At 52.1% G+C, this 22,153-nt stretch overlaps 1 protein-coding gene across 2 annotated transcripts in view; it reads left to right on the top strand.

Annotated features, from left to right (window-relative positions):
* Positions 1-3,931: 3,931 nt before the first annotated feature.
* The window catches only part of ATP11C (ATPase phospholipid transporting 11C), a 62,323-nt gene continuing 44,101 nt past the window's right edge, over positions 3,932-22,153 (top strand). Inside the window, exon 1 of one of the 2 annotated variants that reach the window (XM_069015004.1) lies at positions 3,932-3,993. In XM_069015004.1, coding sequence (XP_068871105.1) covers positions 3,961-3,993 — 33 coding nt within the window. In that variant the 5' untranslated portion in view covers positions 3,932-3,960. Of the gene's footprint in view, positions 3,994-10,975; positions 11,118-22,153 lie in introns of those variants that run through there. The other variant, XM_069015006.1, reaches the window with a different exon arrangement.

Raw genomic sequence — 22,153 nt, 5'->3', positions numbered from 1 at the left:
AGGGAACAGCCGGCCCCTTGCTGCCCCCTGTTAGTATTCTGGGGAAGACTCCGCTTAAACCCGGGTAAGTCTGTGGAGGAGAGGAAGATCCGAGCAAACATCCCAGGGGGAAAGCCTGTCTCTTGAATTGCCCTATGCCTTGGGAAAGCTGTCTTGGCAGGTCAGGGGCTGACCTGGCCCGTCAGTCACTCCCTGGATACTGCCTGGAACAGTCTCATTTCCTGATGGTGAAGGTGGGAGGGCAGTCCCAGGTGGTCTGCAGAAGAGCTCCGCCCAACCCTCAGCCACATCTGGCAGGGCTGTCAGGACCCTCTTCACACACTGGAGGAGGGCAATGCCCGCGTTTGTGCATCCTGCAGCCCGACAGTGAAAATTTAAGTTCAAGCAGCTGGTGGCAGAGGCTGCTGGAGGCTTCTTCCCCAGGATCGTTCCTCCTGATCCTGCCATCCCTCCAGGAGACACATTGCAGCAAATCTTCCCGTGTCACTGGCAGCCCGGCACTGTGCTGCCCCAGGTGGTCCCAGATGTGCGCTCGGCTCAGCTCTGAGACGGGACAAGCAGCAGCGCATCGCGTCCCGACACAACCCGCCTGTGACACACCGTGTCTGTCAGACTGTGCTGTCCCGGGGCCCGAGCCGGGCCGGGGGCTCGTGCTGCCCGGCTGTGACAGGGTGCCTGGGCCGGGAAACCAGCCCTCAGCCCTGGGAACACCTTACGTGGAGCTGGGAACTGGGTGTTGCAGGTAACGCCTGCAAGTGTTAGAATGTGAACTCGCGTCAGTCACCTCTGTTCCCGTGGTGGTTACTGATTAACAGGCACTGCCTCTGTGGTCCGGGGGAAGGCAAATCACTAAAGCTCTTCCCTTGGCAGGGCTGAAAAGGGAGAAGAAGAGAAACCGTCTACTTTGCCTTGCCAGCCTGCCATAAAGTTCTGTCGAACTCTGCCGGATTCAACTGTTGGTGACTACAGGGATTATTTGTAAATAAATTGTAAATAACAACAGCAGAAGTTAATACTGCCCTGTAAATACAGCGCTTCCAGCAGCCCCCTGTCTCAGCCTGGTGGAGTTCCCTGCGATGTGGGTGCTGGGGCGTAGAGGGTAAAGTGGGGACCTGTGCTGTGATGGAGCCTCTTCTCCTGGGATGGGTGTCCCTGGGGGTCGTGTCCAGGCTGCCAGCCACGTTCCTTCTGCTGGGGTCACAGATCTCCACAGCATCATAGGGAGAGAAACATTAAAATGTATCCCCTCTCACACCCACTTCTCGCACAGCCACTGGGTTTGGGACGAGGCCAAGCACTCCCAAACAGCTGGGACCACGAACCAGCCCACGGCCTGCTCACTGCAGCTCCAGAACCGGGTGGGGAGCAGGAGCAGAGTGGGTTTGGGAGCATCTGGCACGGGCGGCTGCAGCCAGCTCCCTCTGGTGCTCCCTGCAGCTCCCGGCACCGCAGCTCCTTCCCTCGAGCACGGAGTGCCCCGTGTGGCACCCACAGCCAGAGATGTCCAGCAGGACAAGTCCAGCGGCAGAACTGGCCCGGCTGATGCTGCTGGGAAACTTTCCTTGGAGCCAGCTGTAAAAAAACCTGTCAGGTTGACCTAACATCTTTCCCCAGATATAATGATCTCCAGCCTGTGGTGCAGACAAGCAGTGAAAACGTATTTCAAAATCAACGCCCTTTACCCTGGTGTTTCCATGGGTGTAGAGCACCTAATCCCAGGAGACAATCCTGGTCTGCATCAAAAAGGAACACAACTTTCATCTTCTTTAGAAGGTGAGCAGCAACAACTCTACATTAAAAATGGTGTATCTCAAAGCATCTCAGAAACAGCTTGGAAATGAGGTCTTGAGATCTACGTGACCAAAGATAAATCAAAATATACTAATTTATGGCTAATCTGGGCCACTGGATAATGGGCTGGGCTGCTCCTGGCACATGTGAGAAGCAGTGGCTGTAGCAGGGGGTGCATGCCTGGGGCAAGTGGGGTGGGCAGGGCCTCTTTTTCCATATTTCTCCTTTTATTTATCTTACATCCCAATAGCTGAATAACCAGCTAGGGCAGGAGGTGTCTGGGAGGCATGGTCCTGGTGGCACTGCCTGCTGCTGGGGGTGAGGTATGGCCCTGCCCAGGCTGGTCCTGGCATGTCTGATCTGCACCGAGGCCAGGTGTGGAGCCCAGCAGCAGTGCGTGGCATGAGCAGGCATCCCCAAAAATGAGATGGTGCTGAGTGGTACCCTCCCATGAATGCTGGGTTTGCTGGAAAGTGCTGGAGTGCCAAATGTGCTGAGAAGCAGGAAGCAGTGCCTCAGCAACTGCTCTGGAGAGACACACTTTCTATCTCTTGAGGACAGTATCAACAGCATTTTCTACAGGGAGTGGCTGGGTGGCACAACCCTGCTTTGCACTGCAGCCCTTGGGATTATCTAGCATACCCTTCTTTTCCAGTTTCCAGAGGAGCTGACTCAGGAGGGTCAGGGTAGGCAAAACATGGTGCCTGGTCCCACCAGCATTGTCGTGGTGCCACAGCCTGGGCTGGGGCTGTGTTGTTGTAAACTGGCATGTGAGTCTGCATTTCTACAGCTCTTGATTTTGCTCATTCAGAGACCCATATCTGCCAAGAGGGTCACCAGCAGCTCTCTCCACAGCCTGTGTCTTTCTGAGCCTGAAGGATGGAGAGAAGGAGAGATGGAGGGAGTGAGTCTGCACCCGGCTGAGCTTTGCAGAAGTCGATGACTGTTTGTATGCTGCCAGGAGGAGATGAAGAGATGTTTGAGCAAATGCCTGTGGGAATACACCTCCCACCTCCTCATACCAGCATTGCTTTGCACAATTGGATTCTTTCCTGATGCTTGTTATCACTATCAAAATTTATATGTGTGGGCTGAAAGTTGAAGAGTGAGACTGCTGCTCTTCTGTGAAGAGCACTGCTTGGTCACTTGTTTAAAAACACTGCCAAGTCCTCCTGTGTACAGGACAGCACCAACCTTTCCAGGCAGCAGGAAGACCTGGAGGACAGCCTGTAAGAGGGGATCGTGTGGGGAGGCTGTCAGCTCCTCTAGTTCCACCCATGGCCCTGCTGTGCTTTCTCCCATGTCATTAAATTTCGCTTTCTGCACACTGGCTGGGCTTAGCCAGCAACTACACTTTGTATTATAACCCCTCCTTGCTCCACTCTACCCCCAGAAGAGGATGGGGAAGATGATGTTGACTCTGAAATCTCCCCTGAGAGCCCTTGATTTGTCCCATACACATGGGCAGGGCAGGAGGCTCCCCAAGGCAAGTTGTTGTTGACATGTACAGGCATCTCTCCTGCTGTACATCCACTGTTGTTTTTTCAACAAAAACTAAACCATGTGTTTTCTCCATATATATTGGTATTTCCAGGGGAGAGTGAAACCATCGTGGATTTCACCACTGTTTCCAGGATTCTGATGGAGACACCCTTTGGCAATCAGCCTTCCTAGCACCTGCAGTGAGGATGCCTCATGCTCCGAGGGGCAGGACAGGGAAGGTGAGCCTGGTCCTGGGGTGCTCCACACATCAGGGAGCTGTGGGGCAGCAAAACCCCGCAGCAGCCAGGCCTGATGAAGGAAAGTAACTCAGAGACAGAGATTTGTGATGTGGGAAAAGCATGGCAGTTCTTTGACCACTCCTTCACTAACCCAAATTGATAGAAGAAGGAGCCAGCAAGTGGTTTTTGAGAGCATCTCAGACACTGGAATTTGAACTTTGATTTAGGGCAGTAAAAGGAATTAACTGCAAGTGATCCAGGTTAATGGGTGTTTTGCAAGGCAAGTGGAATGGATCACATCCTGTGGGGTGCCTGCAGGTGATTCTCATTCCCCGCCAACCCATCTGTAAATCCCAGCACCTGTTCTGGGGCATATAAACAGCCAGGGAAACGCCTGTGTTTTTCTGGGGTGTAGAGCCTGGGGCTTGGGCTGGTAAGGGGCTTTCACATGAAGCTCTCCCCTCCGTGCTTTGTCATGAAGGTACAAAAATTAATTAAAATAAATCTTTTACTCTACCATAGCAGTGGCTGTGGGGGAAAGGTGAGCAGCCCCTGCTCCTTGGCTTTGCTGTCCCTTGGGAGGGACTGCTAAGGTGTGGGGCTCTTTCCCATGTTACTGTTGTCTGAAAGTTGGTTACAGTATGTACATACTTAAATAAACATGTATAAGCAAAGTAAGTGGATTTTAAACCTTGGAATGTGTGTTAGGGTTGATAAAAGCCCGGGGTGGGAGGTTTTTTGAGCTCAAGAAGCTGGTTGCTATGTACACTTTCTCCTGTTTGCAGGTTCTACTCTCTCACTAACTTGGGTGGGCTGGCTGCCAGCATGCTCTTGTGGAAGTTTCCTAGCTGAAAAAGTGACTGTTGGGAAGTAGTTCAATATTTTTTTAATATGAGCACACCAGGGTCCAAGTGATTTTCAAGAGATCATTCAAAATATGGTGATATATGTGATAATAGGCAGCTCTCAACATGCTGAGTAATGAGTAACCATGCACAGAGTTTCTTTTGGATGTTTTGTTACCTGTTGTAGACCCTCTGTTGTGTTACACTAAAAACGAGATCTGGAGTGTTTGCTGTCATGTATGCTGAAAAATGTTAGGAAAGAACCAGGTTGAATTCATTGAGAGTAACTCCCTAAGCTTCTTTTGATTGCTGTGAAAGGGGCTATCAAGACTTTGTAGGAAAGGAGAAGACAAAGGACTGGAAAACGAGAAACTATGAAAACTTTCCCTTTCTATGTTTAATGAGCCTTGTTGGAGGTATTGTTGCTGGCAGAAGGAAGAAGGATATAATCAAATTTATTTGGTAGATGTGTTTGTCTTGGGGCACCTGGAAATATGCTGGAGTCTGAGGTACATAGATTTATCATATCATGTATCAAATATATTTGCTGGGTTTTCCCTCTTCAAAAAAAGAAAAAGGGAAATTTTGTTAACTGAAATTGGTGTTCTTTCACTTTCATAAATTATCACTCTAAGTTGCTGTGTGTTTGAATAGGGTATCTCACACTGAGGGGAAACTGCCTCTTGGGAAAGACTATTTAATTAGAAGGGCTTTTGCTACAGGATATCTCTGGATATAGGCTAAGAGCCAATTTGTTAACCAAAATCTTTCATTTTAAAATCTGCTGCAGCAATCAGAGCTCAGGCCTTGCCTGTGAGAGAACTTTTACCTTCTTAAGCAGCACTTTACCTTTCACTGCAGCTGAGCTTAGTGAGACTAGCTCAGTTACCCAAGACTAGCTTGTTACCCAAGCTCTCATCTGATTAGACCTTACACCCCACCTTCCATGCATAGTGCAGCTGTAGGAGAGGTTTGTGGGGGTGACTTAGGGTTTTTCTATAGTTTTTTTTTTTTTTTTTGGCTAGGCTTGTTGTTTGTAGGTTGCAAGTACAATTACTGCAGAGGCCTGCAGCAATAGGCATCTGAGCTCTGTGCTCTGTTCCAGCAAAGAAAGCTGCTGGGGGAGGGATAAACGGATTCAAAATGCACTTAAGGGGTGGAGAAAAGCACGTGCACATCCCTTTGTGTGATGGACCCCGCAGTGTGGATGTTACTGCTGAGTCAACTCCACAGCGCTCAGTGCGACTCGGAACTTGCCTCTTCCTTCCCCCAGAAGGCTGGGGAAGGACCAAAGAACTCCCTGGGAAGTCCCTGCTGCAGGTTATGCCTTGCCAGAGGCAGATGTTTTGGGCACAGGTGCGAGGCAGGACTTGGGGAGCTGGTGCCGAGTGCTGCGCCCAGCTGGTGCTGGTCGGGCCCGGCTGATCCGGGGGATGGGATGCACAGGCTCCAGGGGATGGCAGGAGGCTTCGTGCACACCCTCTGCAGACAGTTACTGCTTCCCTCCCTCACGGGTGTTTTGCAAGAGTGATGCAATCCCTCCTTGGAACACCCACACACACGAGAGTGCTTGCTGGCCCCTCCCAGGGGAAACCTGGTTTTTCCAGGCGGATTGGCACGAGGGGCGGATGAAATCTGCACCCTGCCCTGCTGAGGGGCAGTGAGCACTGCCCAGAGGTGTTGGCAGCTAAAGGCCATAGGCAGGGCTCCAGCAGACAGAGGATTTGGGTGGCTTTGGCTGCTTTCAGAACGTGAGCTCCTGGTCCTGTGCCTGCTGGTCACCCTGTGCTGGCAGGGTAGACTTGAGAGTCTCAGCTGTGCACAGACAAGAATTCTGTCTTGGAATCTGCTTGCAAAAATGCTCTCATTTCTTATAAAACAATATTTTTCACCAAATCAATGAAGGATCTGTCCTATTCGGGAGCAGTGAAGGGAAAAAATGGTGTCAGCTTCTCCTTGGCATTCTCGCAGTGATCCTGGCATGCTGTGATGTACCTGTGGACTAGGACAGAGTCCTGCCAGTCTCTTCGGAGAGCAGTGACTGCAGCAGCCCTGAGCATGAACTCACCTTCCCAGATGGAGGTGGCCCTGGAATGGTTGTCGGGGGAAATTGAGGATTGCCTCAGAAGTGGGTGGCACTCAGCAGCAAGTGCCTCGTCCCGGATCCTCTTGCCCAGTGTGAGGAGCACCCAGTCAATGGGCAGGTCATGCCCTGGCAATAAATTAGCTGTTAACCTACATGCTCAGGTTAACAAGACCTACTTCAAGCTGTAGCAACACCGAGGACAAACCTGTAGTACCTGCCAGGCGGTGGGAAGGACCTTGATGAGAAGCAAATCCATCTCCATTGACTTCATTCGACACTGGATATTATAAAAATCCATAAAATATTTGGAAGACGTGGAACGCCGATTGCATGTTTTACAGACAGCTCTTCATCCTCCAAGTGGCCACACGATGGCAGAAGAAGCAAAGAACACTACAAAAATAGATGTTTTTTAAAAAGCTCCCCAAACCCCGCGAGGCGGTGAGGGTTAGTGTGTGTCCCAAGGTCAGGGGGGAGCGTGGCTCCCGCCTCCTGCTGTGGTACCTGCCAGGGACTGAGCTTCAAAACCTCCATCGCCGTGAACAGTCAAAACAAAGGTTTCCACAGGACATGAAAACTATTTTGTGAGAGAACTTGATGGATTTACCTAAGGTGTGAGGTGTTCGAGGCAATCTCCCGGGTCCCTCTGTTTGTGCCCTGCTTGCAGTCTGCTGAGCGCTTGGCTGATGCCCTAGATACTTCATTCTTTGTGCTAATTGAAGTGGCGACGGATGCCAACCAAGCTGTATCGTGCAAAATTCTCCCTCGGAGAGGGACCTGCTCCTTGTGGTCCCCTCCACGGGCAGGGCATGCCCGGGTGTGGGACGGAGTCCCCGCCAGCTCCGTGCCCGCCGGGCACCGCCTGAGCCTCGGGTGTTCTCCGCACGGCACCGCCTGAGCCTCGGGTGTTCTCCGCACGGCACCGCCTGTTCGTGGCTCTAACAGGCACGTTAAAAACAGATTTCCCTTGTAAAGACCTGTGAACTGATACAATTGCTACCAAATCAGCAGCGGAATCGTGCAGCCTGTTCCAGGCGGTGAAAAAGCCCAGTCAGGGTTGTTTGCTTCCTCTCTGCGGGGCTGGTTTCTGCTGAGACAGGGGTTTCGCTGCCCCGAGGCCACTGTGTCAGCAGCTCACGGGGGATGACAGCTGCCTTGATTTCTCCAGTGAAGTCGTGCCTTTGGCTGTTCGGGGTTAAGTAAGGAGATGGATGGATTTAAACAGCCTGGTTCACAGCAGGATACTATGGTTGTGCTCTGGCTGAGTTTGGGAGACCAGGCACTCACCTGTAGCTCTTACCGGCTGTGCTTGGATGTATTCCATCTGGGAGCTCTCTGGAAAAGGGTCTCTGTCACTGCTGGCAGTGCATTTAAAGCTAATTAGCTAATGTTTAATTCTGTATCACCATCCAAGTCTTGCATTTTGTTTCTAATCCCAGCAAACTTAAAAAAAATTAAGACGTCAGCATTTCAAAATGAAATGGGTAGGGGCTGATGTTTGTGTGGCACAGGAATTGTAAGGATGAGTACAGATGCATGGATTCTCTCTTCTGCTGGTGGGACCAACTCTCCTTGTGATCAATTAATGCAGGTGAAAGGTGAGGAGCAACTGTACCTGCAGGAACATATTGAAGAGAAGAATAGAGCTATTTTTCTGTGGGCCAGGTAAGCCAGGTTGCCTTGGCCTTTGGAAACATGCAGGTGCCTAACCCCAAAGGCTGCTGGTTCACTGGGCATGGCTTGGTCTGTTCAGCACCTACCACAGAGCCCTGCAACAGGAAAATGTCTGAGAACAACAGCTCCCTCTTCTAGCCAGCACAAACAGGCTAGAAAAGCATCAGCAGAGTACCCAAAAAGCAGTGCAAAAGCTGCAGGGTAGTGTTGGTCTAACTTTAGTTCTCTGTTGTTTTGTGGGGGAGGGAACTCTGCAGCCAAGCTGGGTAGGCATTATAAGATGTTTAACAATTGCCATTCATTATTTTAAAATGCCTGGCATTGTTTTCTGGTTTCCTCTGTTGTGGTTAGGCCTTTGTGTGGAAAGGTGAGCAACAGCACAGCTGCGCAGGGAATAGTGGGCACGTTGCACTTGGGAGTCAGATGAGTGCTGGCTGTGCCCTCAGCAGTGCTGCCTGGCTCAGCAGGGATGTGGGAGCCTTCACTGATCCATCTGCTGCTGCCCTGGGAGAAGTGGGGTTAAAAAACCCCGTAGACTCCTGTCTGTCCGACACCTGACTTCTATTTTGGTGCTGGGGCAGGCGTTCTGTGCAGGCTTAGATATATCCCACTGTGTGAAACTGCCAGACAGTGGGTGCTTGTGTAGAGCAAATGTGACTGGGTTTAGCCTTAGTAAAACCAATGTGATGTTATTCTTGCTTTAAAAATGTGAAGTGAAAAATCCCTGTGTGTTTTCCAGGTCTCTGGAAGCTGACAGCTGCTCTCTAGGCCCAGCTGTGGTGCCACAAGGTGAGTTTTGCTCAGTTCCCAGGAAGAAGCTGACTTTAAAAACAGGAGTGAAGCAAGCTGCTGAAATGGCAGTGGCACCTGGGTGCTGGGGTCGAGGAGCTTCCTGCTCTTGGAGAGGTGCTTGGAGCTGTCAGCAAGGGACAGCACCAGAAAAACTCCCTGCCCTGTGCTGTTGCAGAGGATATTGCTCCAGAAGAGGCTGTTTTATTACTAGGCAATAATGAAGTTGAAAACATAACAAAAACATGTAGATTTTGTTAGGTTACATCTTGTCTTTCTCAATTTTGGTGGTTTATATTTATTAATATTCTCGTGGTCTGTGCCTGCTCCCTGGAGGAAGCATTTCAGGCAAGTTTAGCGTCCTCTCTGGCGCTATCCCAGCCCCGGGGAAGGGGTGTGTGTTTAGCCTGTGTCCTTCGGAAAGGCTGGAGGCACCAGGGAATTCTGGGCTAAGAGGCTGCAAAACAGCCCTGGGAATAGGCTGGTCTGGCTGAGCCACACATGGCAGGAAGAGTTTCTAGTGGGGAAAAGTACCCAGAGACTCTAAACAGCTTCTGTGGTCAGTCAAGTCTTGGGAAAAAATGCTCCAAGGTGTGTTTATGTTGGCTGCTTGAGCACGGTGACAGCGACTGTGCTTCTGCACCAGAGGAGGGGACGATGGTGTGCCTGCAGTCCGGAAAGACAACCATGCCCTGGGTTGCACCACCAGCAGGTTGAGGGAGGGCGTTCTGCCCCATAATCCACTCTTGAGATCCCCACTGGCAGTGCCATATGGACCTGTTTCAGAGGAGGCCATGAAGATGCTCTAAGGGCTGGAGCATCTCTGCTGTGGTGACAGGCTGAGAGAGTGGGGGGTGTCCAGACTGTGGAAGAGGTGGCTCTCAGGAGGCCTTGGAGTCCCTTCCAGAGCCTAAAGTGGATGCAGGATTGCTGGACAGGGGCTTTTAATGAGGGCATATAGTTATAGGACTGGGGGAATGATGCCTTGGGCAGGTCGCACAAGGGGTAGTAGTCCTTTTCAAACAGAGAGAGCAGGTTTGGGTTAGACATGAGGAAGAAGTTCTTCCCCCTGAGAGTGTTGTGGCACTGGCACAACAGGTTGTCCAGAAAAGGTGCGGATGCTAAGGCCAGGTTGGATGGGGCTTGGAGCAACCCGGTCTAGTGGAAGGTGTCCCTGCCGGGACAGGGGTTGGAAGGAGATGGTCTTTAAGGTCCGTTACGACCCAAACCGTTCTATGCCAGTGCCATAGCAGAGGGGTACCGGCACCGAGGGCAAATTGCACTCATGCAGATGGTGGGGAGGGGGCGGGCAGTGGGTGTACCGGAGCCCGGGGTGCGGGGCGGTGGGTGTACCGGGGTGCGGGGCGGTGGGTGTACCGGGGTGCGGGCCGTGCGTGTACCGGGGTGCGGGGCGGTGGGTGTACCGGGGTGCGGGGCCGTGGGTGTACCGGGGTGCGGGGCGGTGGGTGTACCGGGGTGAGGGCGGTGCGTGTACCGGGGTGCGGGGCGGTGGGTGTACCGGGGTGCGGGGCGGTGGGTGTACCGGGGTGCGGGCCGTGCGCGTACCGGGGTGCGGGGCGGTGCGTGTACCGGGGTGCGGGGCGGTGCGTGTACCGGAGGTCAGGGTGCGGGCCGTGCGTGTACCGGGGTGCGGGGCGGTGGGTGTACCGGGGTGCGGGGCCGTGCGTGTACCGGGGTGCGGGGCAGTGCGTGTACCGGGGTGCGGGGCCGTGCGTGTACCGGGGTGCGGGGCCGTGCGTGTACCGGGGTGCGGGGCAGTGCGTGTACCGGGGTGCGGGGCCGTGCGTGTACCGGGGTGCGGGGCAGTGCGTGTACCGGGGTGCGGGGCGGTGGGTGTACCGGGGTGCGGGGCCGTGCGTGTACCGGGGTGCGGGCCGTGCGTGTACCGGGTGCGGGGGGCGAGCCCATCCCCGCCCGGGCGCGGTGGCTCCGCCTGGCGGCGGCGGCGGCGCCCTGCACTCCCAGGCTGCTCCGGGGCGGCCCCGCCCCCGGCGCGGCGGGACAAAGCGGGGCCGGGCCGGGCAGGGCCGGCGGCATGGAGCGGGGCTCGGAGCGGGGCTGGAAGCGGGGCTCGGAGCGGGGCATGGAGCGCGGCCCGCGGCCGGAATAGGAGCCGGGCCGGGCGATGCGGCGGTGAGCGCGGCGGGGCCGGGCGCCGCCGCGATGCTCCGCCGCAGCCTCAGCCGCCTGGTGAGTGCGGGGCCGGGGCGAGTGCGGGCGGGGAGAAGTTCGCTGTTATTGTCTTTTTGCCTTTTTGCGTTTGTTTTCCCGCCGGGGCGGGCGGTGCTCGGCGCGGGGCGCATCCCCCTCCCCGCAGGGCCCCGGCTCAGTCCGACCCTGCGAGCCCTCCAGAAGTTGCCTTTGCTGCCGGAGCCCAAACCTTGTTTTTTTCCTTCCCCAAACCTGTTGGAGGGGACTTCCCCGCCCCGGCAGCGCGCTCCCCGAACCGCGTGGCTCTTCCTGCCCCGGGTGGGAGGCAGGGGGCTGCCCCCGCCGACGCTCCGCGCCGCCAGACCCATCCCCATCCCTTCCCGCTGCCACATAAGCTACTCGGAGATTTCACCGTGACCTCATTGCTTGGCCTCAACTCTGTAATTACTCATTTTTTCCTTTTCCACAGCAAATGTGGCAAAACCCGTGTTTTAACATCATTTCGGGCGCTGCTGTTTATTCAGCAGTGTCACTGATTGCGCAGTGCGTAGTTAGCAAAGTTCCTGGAGTTCAGGCGGTGGTGAGTGGTGTTAGCACAGCCCCAACACCCTGGGAGGCTCCGGAGCCGCTTCCCAAGGCACCACCCTGTTACCTGCCGGGATAATGGGCTCTGCCGGCAGGGCCGGAGCCGCCGGGAGATGCGCTCTCACATTCACTTCTGGTTTGGAGCGAGGTATTTGTGCCAGATTTTCCAGGCTTATAGCGCAAGGGACTCTAATTCTCCTTTTTAAGTCTGGAGGTAGCTCTGGGGGGCAGGCGGGTTGATTTCCCGTGTGTTTCTGGGGCGGGCTCTGGGTTAGCCCTGTGCAGAACACACCGCAGCCGTTGTTTGTCAGCCTCGGGGACAGATGGAAACTCAGTGCCCTGAGTTGCTGCCTTTGATGCCTTTTGAGTTTAGCTCTGCCTGTGTTAAGTGCTTCCTACCCCACCCTAGCAGGAGTTGTTGTCTCAGTCGTGTCGGGAGGCATTTTTGGCTTGAGGCGTCTCCACCGAGTTCGGTTAGAAGCGTTTTTGGGTGGCCGCTTCCTGTAGCGGGTAACTGTGAAGCTGCCTGGCTGGGTTCTGGATCCAGCACCCTTCTCGCTCGTGAGGAGCGACCCCTGCCCTGCCCGGGGTCCCACAAAGTCTCTGTGTCACCTCTCACAGTCCCTCGGCGTGGGGAGGGGACGTTCAGTGCTGCTGGGATGTGATGTCCTTTGAGGTGGAGAAAAAACATCCTGAGCACAGCCCAGGTATTTGTAAACGCTTAGTGCGGGGTTGAGCTGTTGCAGCACCTATATGTAAGGGTAGAGGTGGTTTTCTGGCTAGAGGAACAGCTCTGTTCAGGGACCAGGACAGAGTGCCAGGTCATCTGCAGTGTTGGTGTGGGATTTAGGCGTTCTTTCCACCTCCTGCCTTTGTAAGCAGCATTTCAGCAGCAGCGAGCTGTTTCTTATCAAGCTGGTGCAAGTGGTATGGGTCCCCCGATATCAGCTTTTGGCTGATAGAGCAGCTCCTGCCATGCTGCTGCAGCTCTGCCCTGTCCCCAGCCCTGCACGGTGCCACAATAGGCTTGGGTCAGTCCTCTCTCTCCTGCTCCATGGGAGGAGAGGGCAACCCGTGCCAATCTCCATGGAACTATCCCCAAGCTGCTGTCTTGCCCTCAGTCCTGGATGGGTAGTGCTGGGCTTCAAGAGATACTCATCTTGTGGCAGTGGCATTCCAGAATTCACTGCAGTTGTTAAAGGCTGCAGATTTTCTGACACTTAAGATCCCATAGGGCTGTTCAGACAAACGTTTTAACCTCTGCACTGTGTGGTCTCTGCCAGAGGCTCGTAAATACCGACAGATACTAAAAATCCTGCTTTCAATTGTATTTCACAGCTTAGGCACAATGGATGTGACTTGCCCTATCAACATGACTGTTTGTGGCTCTGTTTTTCCCTCCTATAAACTCTTATCCTGGATAGGGTGTGAAATGGGATGGTAAAAAGAGCAGGAAGGGTAGAGTGGTGCATGTGGGTCTGCTTAGCTACCTGGGGGTACAGATTGATGCTCTGCAGAAACAAATTGGATTCTGAACTTCAATTTGTATCACTGAAATAATCCCTGTCAAAGGAAGAGTGGGGCTGGGATCGCTGCGGGGAGGTGGGATTGAATTGCCATGGTTAATCCACTTTTAGGAGATACTGTCAACTTGAAATATAACTTTAATTCTTTTTTGGAAACAGATTCTAGTGCTGGAGTCTTATTTTTAGTGTCATGCTGCTCATACGGCTGTTGTGGGGAGGATGTGGATGTGGAGTGGGGAAGTGCGTTGGTGTCCAGGGAAGGATTGGGGTCACTGCTGTGCTGGGCTCCTCACAGGACTGGGGCGAGCACTGTCCACTTCCAGACCTGCTGGGAAGTGCTGGTCCCTCTGTTGTGCATCACAGACAATGTGCTTTTCCTCATTTGTTACTCTGCCTGGGTTCCTTGGAAGCGTGCAGACAGCTGTACCCTGGGGCCACGGCTCTGCACCACAGCTCTGCCCCACAGCTCTGCCAGGGCTGCAGGGCCGGTGCTCACTTGGGCTGTTGCAAGAAATAAGTGAGAAATGCAGAAAGAGAAGTTACTGATGCCCTCATTGTTTTCAGTTTTGCTCAGCCTTTCCAGGAAGGCTGGGATGGTGGGTGAAGCACCCCAGGGTGCTCTCCCTCTTCTTGGGATGCCTGGTGCTGGCTGAGCCTGTGGGCTGATGCTCGCCTATCGTGGTGCTCTGCCCTGGGTTTCCTGCCTCTGCAGTCAGTGCAGTTCCTTGCTCTGGTACTCTCCTATTTGTGTTCAAAGCCTAGGATAAGTAAGAAAACAAACAGTCTGTAATTGCAAGCAAAATTCTTCTGTTTGAGTGCTTGTGCAGTGTCTAACAATAGGGTCTTAGTTGTGTTATTCCCATTTAATTAAATACCTTGGGGCCTGATCCTCTTTGCAGCCTGTGCCCTGGTAAATCCCTGGCGTTTGGCGAGTGCTGGGCTTGTTGTGAGCTGCTGGCTCTCAACAATGCTTGCTTGGTGTTGGGGAGGAAGGTGCCTCTTAGATGGGCTTGCAGTGGTTGTCCCTGGGCTTGACCTGTGTGACTCTGAGCCTTTGCCTTGTTGTAGGCTGCAGGGATGTTCTCTTGCTGCTCCTCTCCTGGGATCTGCATCCCTCTGTCCTGTGCAGCTGCCAGCTATGGGGGTACCCCCAGCTTGGTTATGAGGCCCAGTGGGGCAGTTCCTACTGGAGCCCTGCAGGAAGATAGCCCTGCTGGGACCTATTCAAATGGCTGAAAATGGGAAATGGCCCAAAGTCACCTTTTAGATAGGAAGTAAATTCCCCACTGGCACTGGGGAATGGGTGAGAAGGGACAGGGACAGATGGGAAGAGCCCTGGGGTGCACTGGGCTGTGTGGGGCTGACCACTCTTGGCTGCCAGCCCCTGCCCAGCTCGGGGCATGCTGGAGCATGGCTTGTGAAAGATGTCCAGGTCTGGGCGTGGAGGATGCTGATTTACACTCTTGTCTTTAGGATTTTAGCGTGTAATAAAATCTATTTTTGGACACAGAGCATATCTGTGATTTTTCTTTCACACTTGTTTTTTTTTTTTCCAGCGAATGTGAACCAAACACTAGTGTGTGATTGCAGTTCCTATTCTAATAGTAGAGATGACTGTAGGTAGGAGTTGGAAGCTGTAAGAATTGTCTTTTCCCCCCAGTCCAGCCATGTTTACACCTGGAGGGTGAGGCTGCATGTCAGATACCTTGCACCTGACTGCCAGCTTCTGCAGGAGGTGTTTTGCTTTCATTGATGTGACAAAAACCTGCAAGCAGCAAAGGTTGGGGCTGGGGTGTGCCTGTGACACCAGGTGGCAGTTCTGCTTGGAGAAATCCCACACTTCAAAAGTGTGTATTTGAATGAAGCCACTTGAATTTTTCATGAAAATTGCTGAAATTTTATTTTGTAAGATGTGTTTAAGGTGATAGCAACCTTCCATGTGCTCAGGGCCAGTTCCCCTGTAGCAGCCACATGGCAGCCCATGCTTGACCACAGAGAAGTCAAGGAAGGCTCAGCTAGGGAAGCTGGAACTGTGGAAAGATTAGAGTTGCAATCCTTTATTGATGCTCCTTCTGTGGAAAATGGGGACACAGGAATTTCTCAAGTTCTGGGGAATATGGGGACATAGGGGTTACTCAGATTCCTGTAACCATTTCCTCTTTAGTGTCTCCTAACTGTAGACCTATTCCCAGAAATAGCTCAACTATTTGGCTAAAAATAAATAAAAATCAAACAAAAAACTTGGCCCGAGATAAACGGCTGCATGGAAGTGTTTGTGTGTGCAGTTGAAGTTTGGGGAAGTTGGAAATCGCTGTAGGGCGGGCTGGAAAGCACCGGTCAAACATTAATGATAAGTGATGCTTCTAATTAAACCTGTGGCATGCTGAAACTGTTCTGTGGAGAATTAGTTGTCTTGGCTCTATTTTCTTCTTCCCTTCTTACCACTTTTGTCCCCAGCTGGTATTTTGCTAAGAGTAATGGTGATTGTCTGGGCTGTGTGGGAAAGGTTGGGAGCTGACTGGAACTGCAGCTGAAGGCATGGCACTTCGCTTTTAATAATAAAACTTGTAAAAGCAAACAGGGCATCTATTAGTAACAAGCTTTTCAGCCTTGCCTTTAATTTCATCCTGCTGCCTTTGGTTTATGCACTTCCTTTCTGATTAAAGCTGCTGTTACTGGCTGTAACTGTCTCTAGTGGAGAGATTTGGTTTTTTTTAAGTGTTAGTTAAAATCAAAGCTGATGGAGAGCATTCATGGTGTCTGTGAGTCAGAAGAAACCCTCATACCCAAATCAGTTGTTGCCTGCCAGTGATCATGTTTTTAGCAACACAGGTTTGGTCCCTATGAGCATCTTCCTCCCATGGCACCATGTTTCCATCTCTTATCCCAGATGTGTAATTCCTTGCGTTGTGGGACTGTGTTTCCTTGGGAGATGTAAACCCACTGTCCTTGCTGAGAGAATGCTGGACTGGCCAAGTGGGGGAACATCTCTGTGGCCAAGATCTGCCTGCCAGAGGAGCTGGCATTGCAGGGGTAAGGGAGTTGCTGGGATGCCTGGGAAGGGGGGAATTTTCCAAGGAACTTGGGGTGAGAGTGTGCTGTTCACCCATTTGCCTTTCCCTGAAAATGTTTGCTCGGGGGTTTTTCTAGGGAGTTTCCTGTATTTAGCTGTGTGTGGGAGGCGGGTGCTGAGACTGGAGGGCAGCGGGGAGGTTTTCCTGCATGGCTTGGGCAGTCACTCCAGTGGCCTTCTGCCCAAATGTGTCCCCTGCTGAGGGGAGAGGGCAGCAGCTCCTGCCCTGTGCCAGGACAGCCTATCCCGAGGTGATCTCAGAAAATAGCTCTGCATCTAGACTGAAATCTTCTTGCTGCTCATCTCAGAAATATTTCTGTGTTTGCTGAGGTCTGGGAAGGATGGGCTGGTTTTACCCGAGCAGGTTTTGCCAGTGCTATCGATACACAGGGTGTTGTGGACTTCACCTGCCTGTGCTCTCCCCAGCCAGTGCACCTGTGTCCACGCCTGGGCTTGGAGCCCCACAGGATGCTGCAGGAGCCAGGAGAGCCTGGCACACATCTGTAGCTCTGCCCCTGCCAGCTCCCTCACCTCTTGCAAGTAGACAAGATTTTTTTCCCCACTTTAATTACCAAGTAGTATTGAGGTTCAGTGATGGGTTTTTTTTTTTTTTAGTGTTTTCCCTTGTTTGCCTGGAGACTTGCAGCTTTCTCTAACTCGTGGGGACCATGCAGGTGGTGGGCTGCAGGCAGGGCTGGTCCGCAGCAGCTCGGGGTGCTGGACTGTGGCTGTGTCCTGCTGTCACTCAGGAGCCTCACACCACTGGGCTGCTGTTAGCAGTGGGCACAGCATGAAGGACATGGTGAAGTGGGCTCTGCTCAGACCCTGCCCTGCCCTCAGTCAGAAGGGTGTCCTGCTCGTTGGAAATAGGTCGCAAGGACACTGCTGCTCACGTTGCTGATGACTGTAAGCCATTTCTATAGTTATTGTTGAAATAACTGTACAGTAATCTCATGTAGTTCTGCTCTCCTGAGGCTCCCTGCACCCTTTCCCCAGGCTGGCTCCACGACCAGCACGCAGCCCTGGCTGCTCTCGGTGTGACCATCACGCTGCAGTTTGCTGAACTGCTTTGAATTATCCAACACCTGACCAGTGACTTAGTTGCTAGGTTTGCCTGAACTGGCTAACATTTGGTTTGGGGGGTTAGAAGTTTGCTTTTTTGCAATAAACTTCAGGACTCGAGCATGGAACTGTTCGTGAGTTGCCTTAACCTTCCTGTGGGAGCAGGGTGATGCTGCTGCCTGTACGCTGCAGGGGATGGCAGCGAGTGGCAGACTGGTTTACAGCTTGATTTACTAACTTGTAGCCTGGGGAAACAGTGAAACTTCCCTGTTTTAAAAGGTTTCCTCTGGCTTCTGCCCTCACCTGGCTCCTGCTTGGCTGCTGGGTCAGGTAAAGCCTGTTTTGCCCAGAGGGTGCAGTGATTTCAATATATATATGCATTAAATATACATGCATGCAATATATGCACATTAAATATGGATATCAGCAATATACAGAGATGCATTAAATATTTATTTATTTATTTACTTCTGCTTATGGACTCTTTCTCAGGCTTGGCCAAAACCCAAGGAGCTGCTGGGCAGTGATTGGCACAAGGCACCACTTTGGTGGTTGCAAAGTGCATTTGGATATTGAGCTGTGTGTGGGACAGTGGGGTGGGGAGAGGAGCTGAGGCTCACTAGTGGGAGGGAAGCAGTCCTAGGTTTTGCTTCTCCTCCCCTCCATAATTTTTCATGCTCTCATAGGGATGCTCACTGCCACAGATGCTGATCAGAACCAGTACTCTCTAAAATTTTTAGCTCTTTATGCAACCCCTTCTGCACGTGATGTGCAGTTTGTCCACTCTTGTGGGCACCTGTTGCATCCTGCTGACTCCAGTGGTGTTTTTTCCCAAACCTCAGTCATGTTGTTTGGGATGGAATTCCAGCTGAAGCCCATTTAGTCTAAAAGCAGATCTCCTCTGGACATCCAGCCTAACTGACAGTGCTTCAGAGACATTTGTCCTGCCCTCCTTAATGAAAGCTTAGTGCATGATCCAGTTGTTTGTAAAGAGCTTTTTGTTTTCCTCCTGCAGCAGAAGGAGGGGTGAGCCCCTGTGAGGCTGTTCTAGCTGGGTATTTTGCTCTCAAATCAGGCTTTTCTTGTGTTTTTTTCCCCCATCTTGAAAAAGATTCCTGTTAAACTCCATTGTGGCCTTTGCTGGGTAATGCTTTGCTGCAGGCTTTTTGCTCTTGTGTTCAGCTGAATTTTCAGGATCTATAGGTGAAAGGACTCCAGCCTTGCTTATGGAGGGCTTGGTAATTTCTTGCTCTGTGTTTTCAAAGTGTCTTTTCATCTGGCACTTCTTAGAGTGTGCTGTACACCTTAACAAGAGTCTGTAAGATGATGGAGGTGGGAAACAGAGACATCGCTCACTTGGTCAATGCAATTTGTGTGCAGTATTGTGGCAAATGCACTGATTTGCAAAACAGAGGGATCCTCTATTTCTTGTACTGTAAAGGACCTAGAAAAGCTGAGTAAGATGTGCAACAGGCAAGACCAGACAATTTGAAGCACTTCTTTGGTGCTGCAATCCAAGATCTCTTCAGCAGTAATACAAATTAAATACTGCTTGACTGCAGCGACGCTGTGCTCTGTTGCTGGAGTCTCAATTGGCTTAAGAGGGGAAAAAATAAAAAAAAAATAAATCTCACTGCCGGGAAATTAAATGCAGGGGAAAAAAAAATCCACTTTTGTGAGGAGCCCTTCCATCTTTTATTATGATTTCTGTGTAATTCTTCCCCAGCATTCATACAAAGCCAAGCAGCTTCTATCTGTAGGGACTCAGACTGCACTGGGGGGGGGCTCCAAAGCCAACCTTGAAATGCAGCATTAATATATTCTTTTTCCTGTTTGCTTTGGGTGGTGTTTTGCATGCCGCTTTTGTTCACTCTGAGTTGTGGAAGTTTTTTATTCTTTTTGATTTTCCTCCTTCCTTACAGCTCACCTTTTCTTGCATTGTTTGCTCAGGGAGGGAGTGCAGTAAAATTAGCTGTGATGCCCAGAGGGCTGTTGTCCTTGTATCAGCCAAATTAGTATTGGGGAGTACATAATTTTCATGGGGTGGTTTCTCCCAGTGCAGCTGAATGGATGGAAGTGGGACTTCCCACCTAACAAGTACCCTTCCAGTTAGTGCAGGGTGGGTAGCCAGCAGAGAGAGGAAACCTTGGGTGAAGGAGCTTGTGCAGATAACCGTGAGAGCAGGAACGCCCTTGTCTTGGTGCCGGGCTGGGGAAGCAGACTGATGGGATGGAGATGGCTGAGTCATCTCCAGGGATGCTGTCCCCCTCTCCCGCACAGGATGGGCTTGCTTCTGCAGCTGATGGTGCTGGCGTGGACCACAGCAAAACCCCCTGAGCTCTGAGCCCGATGTCCCAGGGCCAGCTGAAACCTCAGCTCCCTGTCTCTGTGGCTTTGCAGCTTTCCAGGCTGTTGTCTTAGGGCAGTGCTCGGTTTGGGGCTCGCTCAGCCTCTGCTCTGCCTTGCCCCGCCGGAACAGGAGCCAAAGGATTTCCTGAAGATAAACAGTTCTAGGCCACATGGTGAGGATTTCTCTCCTGACTGGGTGGATTTCACTGATCCAGTATCCTGGTATGACTGTGCCTGCAAGCCCCAAGGACGAATCTGTTGGTCACTGTAGTACCCAGAGATGAAAATATTCCCAGTGCAGTCTGGGTCATGTGGAGCTGATTTGGGCTGTGGAGCAAGGGCTGAAGCAGGTGTTCTCTACCTCTTTCCCTTTTATCTCCTGCTGCTTCTGTGGAAACATTTGTCTGTGGTACAGCAAGGGCCAGAGTTAGATAACCACAGCTTTTATGGTTTTGGAGTTGAAAAGCTTGAACTGAACCGGTGTGAGTGAGGAGCATGGGGAAATGCTGGCACCTTGGATACCCAGTCAAGGATTGAGGGCACTCCAGGATGCTGGTGCAGAACTCGGGGAGTCCCTGCGGGCTGGACCTGCCCTCCCATCCCTCCTGGTGGCTGTTGTGTGGGAGATAGGACAGCTTCCCTGGGGCAAAGCTTCATCTGGGGGATGGGTCTGGGCAGCCCTGGGTGCCAGCCCTTGCTTCTGGGGGACTGTGGTGAGATACGTGCTGGCAGGGCAGTCTGTAGCCTCTGCCCCTGGAGTGTGGACAGCCAGGCAAGCTTGCTTCCCAGGGGAAAGGGAATAAACTGCTCTGGGAAATGGGCTTCTCGCCAGTCAGCTGGCAGCCTGGCTCTGAAATGCTGGGAAAACTTAAAAAGGGGCAAAATGTTTGTAGGTGGCAGAGGTTAGAGTAACGTCTGGCTGAGCTGGGATGCATAACATAGCATTTAGGGTTTTTTTGTTTCCATAACTGAAGAGCTCAGGCTTTCAGAGGACCAGAAAACAACGGGAAAACCAACAAATTATACCTCTGCTGGGTGATGCAAGCACTGACAATTGCAAACTGGGAGGTTCTTTCCATTTTGCTCTTATTTTAATTTTTGCCAGGCCAAATCACTGCTCTGGAGAGCTTGCTGCCCTGCTAAAATAGCTCCCGATGAACAGACATATGTGCACAGCTTGAGCTGGGGAAAGGAGGGAGGAAGAGTTCTGAACACAGGAAGACCTTGTTGTATTTGCTTTGTGACCTCTGCAAAACATTTGGCTCTTATTCAAAGTCCTTTTTCTGTTCTTGAGCCTGAAGTGTTCCTATGAGCCTGAATTTTATATGCTGGCGGCATGCTGGTTGAACTTTTCTTTTGGACTGCCAAAAATAAAGATCTGCTGCCTGTATTTCAAGATGAGCAATGGTTTCATAACCCTGGCTGCCAACAGGGCAGGGAAAAAAGAATTGAGATGCTGAAAACTTCCGAAGGTCGGTGGTTGTGTTTGAGCAGGAGCAACAGATTTTCCGCAGAACAGCAGCACTGAGGTAACGCTGCCCCAGTTGATCCCGCCTGGGTTTGGCTTTCTGCATCACTCGGGAGCCTGACTTTGTGCAAAGTGCTGCCGAACAGAAGCTGTGATTGCAGACATTGTGGCACGTTTGCTGGGAAGATGCAGTACTGCCTGGTTTGAGGGTAGACTGCCTCCAGAAGGAAAAACAAAATCTGTGCCAAAAAAGGTCTTTTCAGCTGTCACCCCTGACCACAGCACTCCTCAAGTCCAGGATAGGGCTGGTCCCTCCTTTAAATTTATTACCTAGGGAAAAAAACCTCTTGTATTTCCTCTCTCCACCCTTATTAAATCTTTCAAGTAGCCTTTTCCCCTGTTCTCTCCCCTTGGCCATGTCTCTGTTTTTATTGGTGCCTCTGTTGGCTAAGTCAGCTTTTCCAGGAAACGCAGCCTGGTTGGGCTCTGCTGTTCCCCAGCCCATTGTCCTTGGTGAAGGTGATCTTCCTGTAAGACCATATGGTGAGGCAGCAGGTCTTTGGGACAGAGGGGACGTGGGGATGGGCTCTGTCTGGTGCCCCTTGCTTGGCTGCACCTCTGCTTCCATTAAGGGTGGTGTGATCTGGGTCAGTGATGCTGTGCTAGAGCTCATCATCTGCTGCTTTATCATGCCCAGGGATGAGGTCTGGGTGTTGAGCCCTATCACATGCTGATTGTGGTGTAAAAAAGCCCCCTGTACTTCTTTTCCCATGACTCCTCTTTTGTTCTTGCTTATTCTTTTGGTCTGGGGGCTCTTGTGGTTGCCCCTGCTGCCCCCCACCTTGGCTGGAGCCAGCTTAACCCAGCGGTCACTCCTTGGTGGTCATGTTTTGTCCCTGGCTGAAATATCAGTGGGAGCTTCAGCCTCATCACAGGAGAAGGGATACTGGTTTAAATTTCAACCTTCTGTTTTCCCAAGGTACCAGCCTTCCCGTCCTGCTCAGGGATGAGC

Source organism: Aphelocoma coerulescens, chromosome 4A (assembly GCF_041296385.1).
Source record: "Aphelocoma coerulescens isolate FSJ_1873_10779 chromosome 4A, UR_Acoe_1.0, whole genome shotgun sequence".
NCBI classification, from domain to species: domain Eukaryota; kingdom Metazoa; phylum Chordata; class Aves; order Passeriformes; family Corvidae; genus Aphelocoma; species Aphelocoma coerulescens.
The sequence above is the reverse complement of the archived record's forward strand: the minus strand, read 5'-3'. Positions and strand labels throughout refer to the sequence as shown.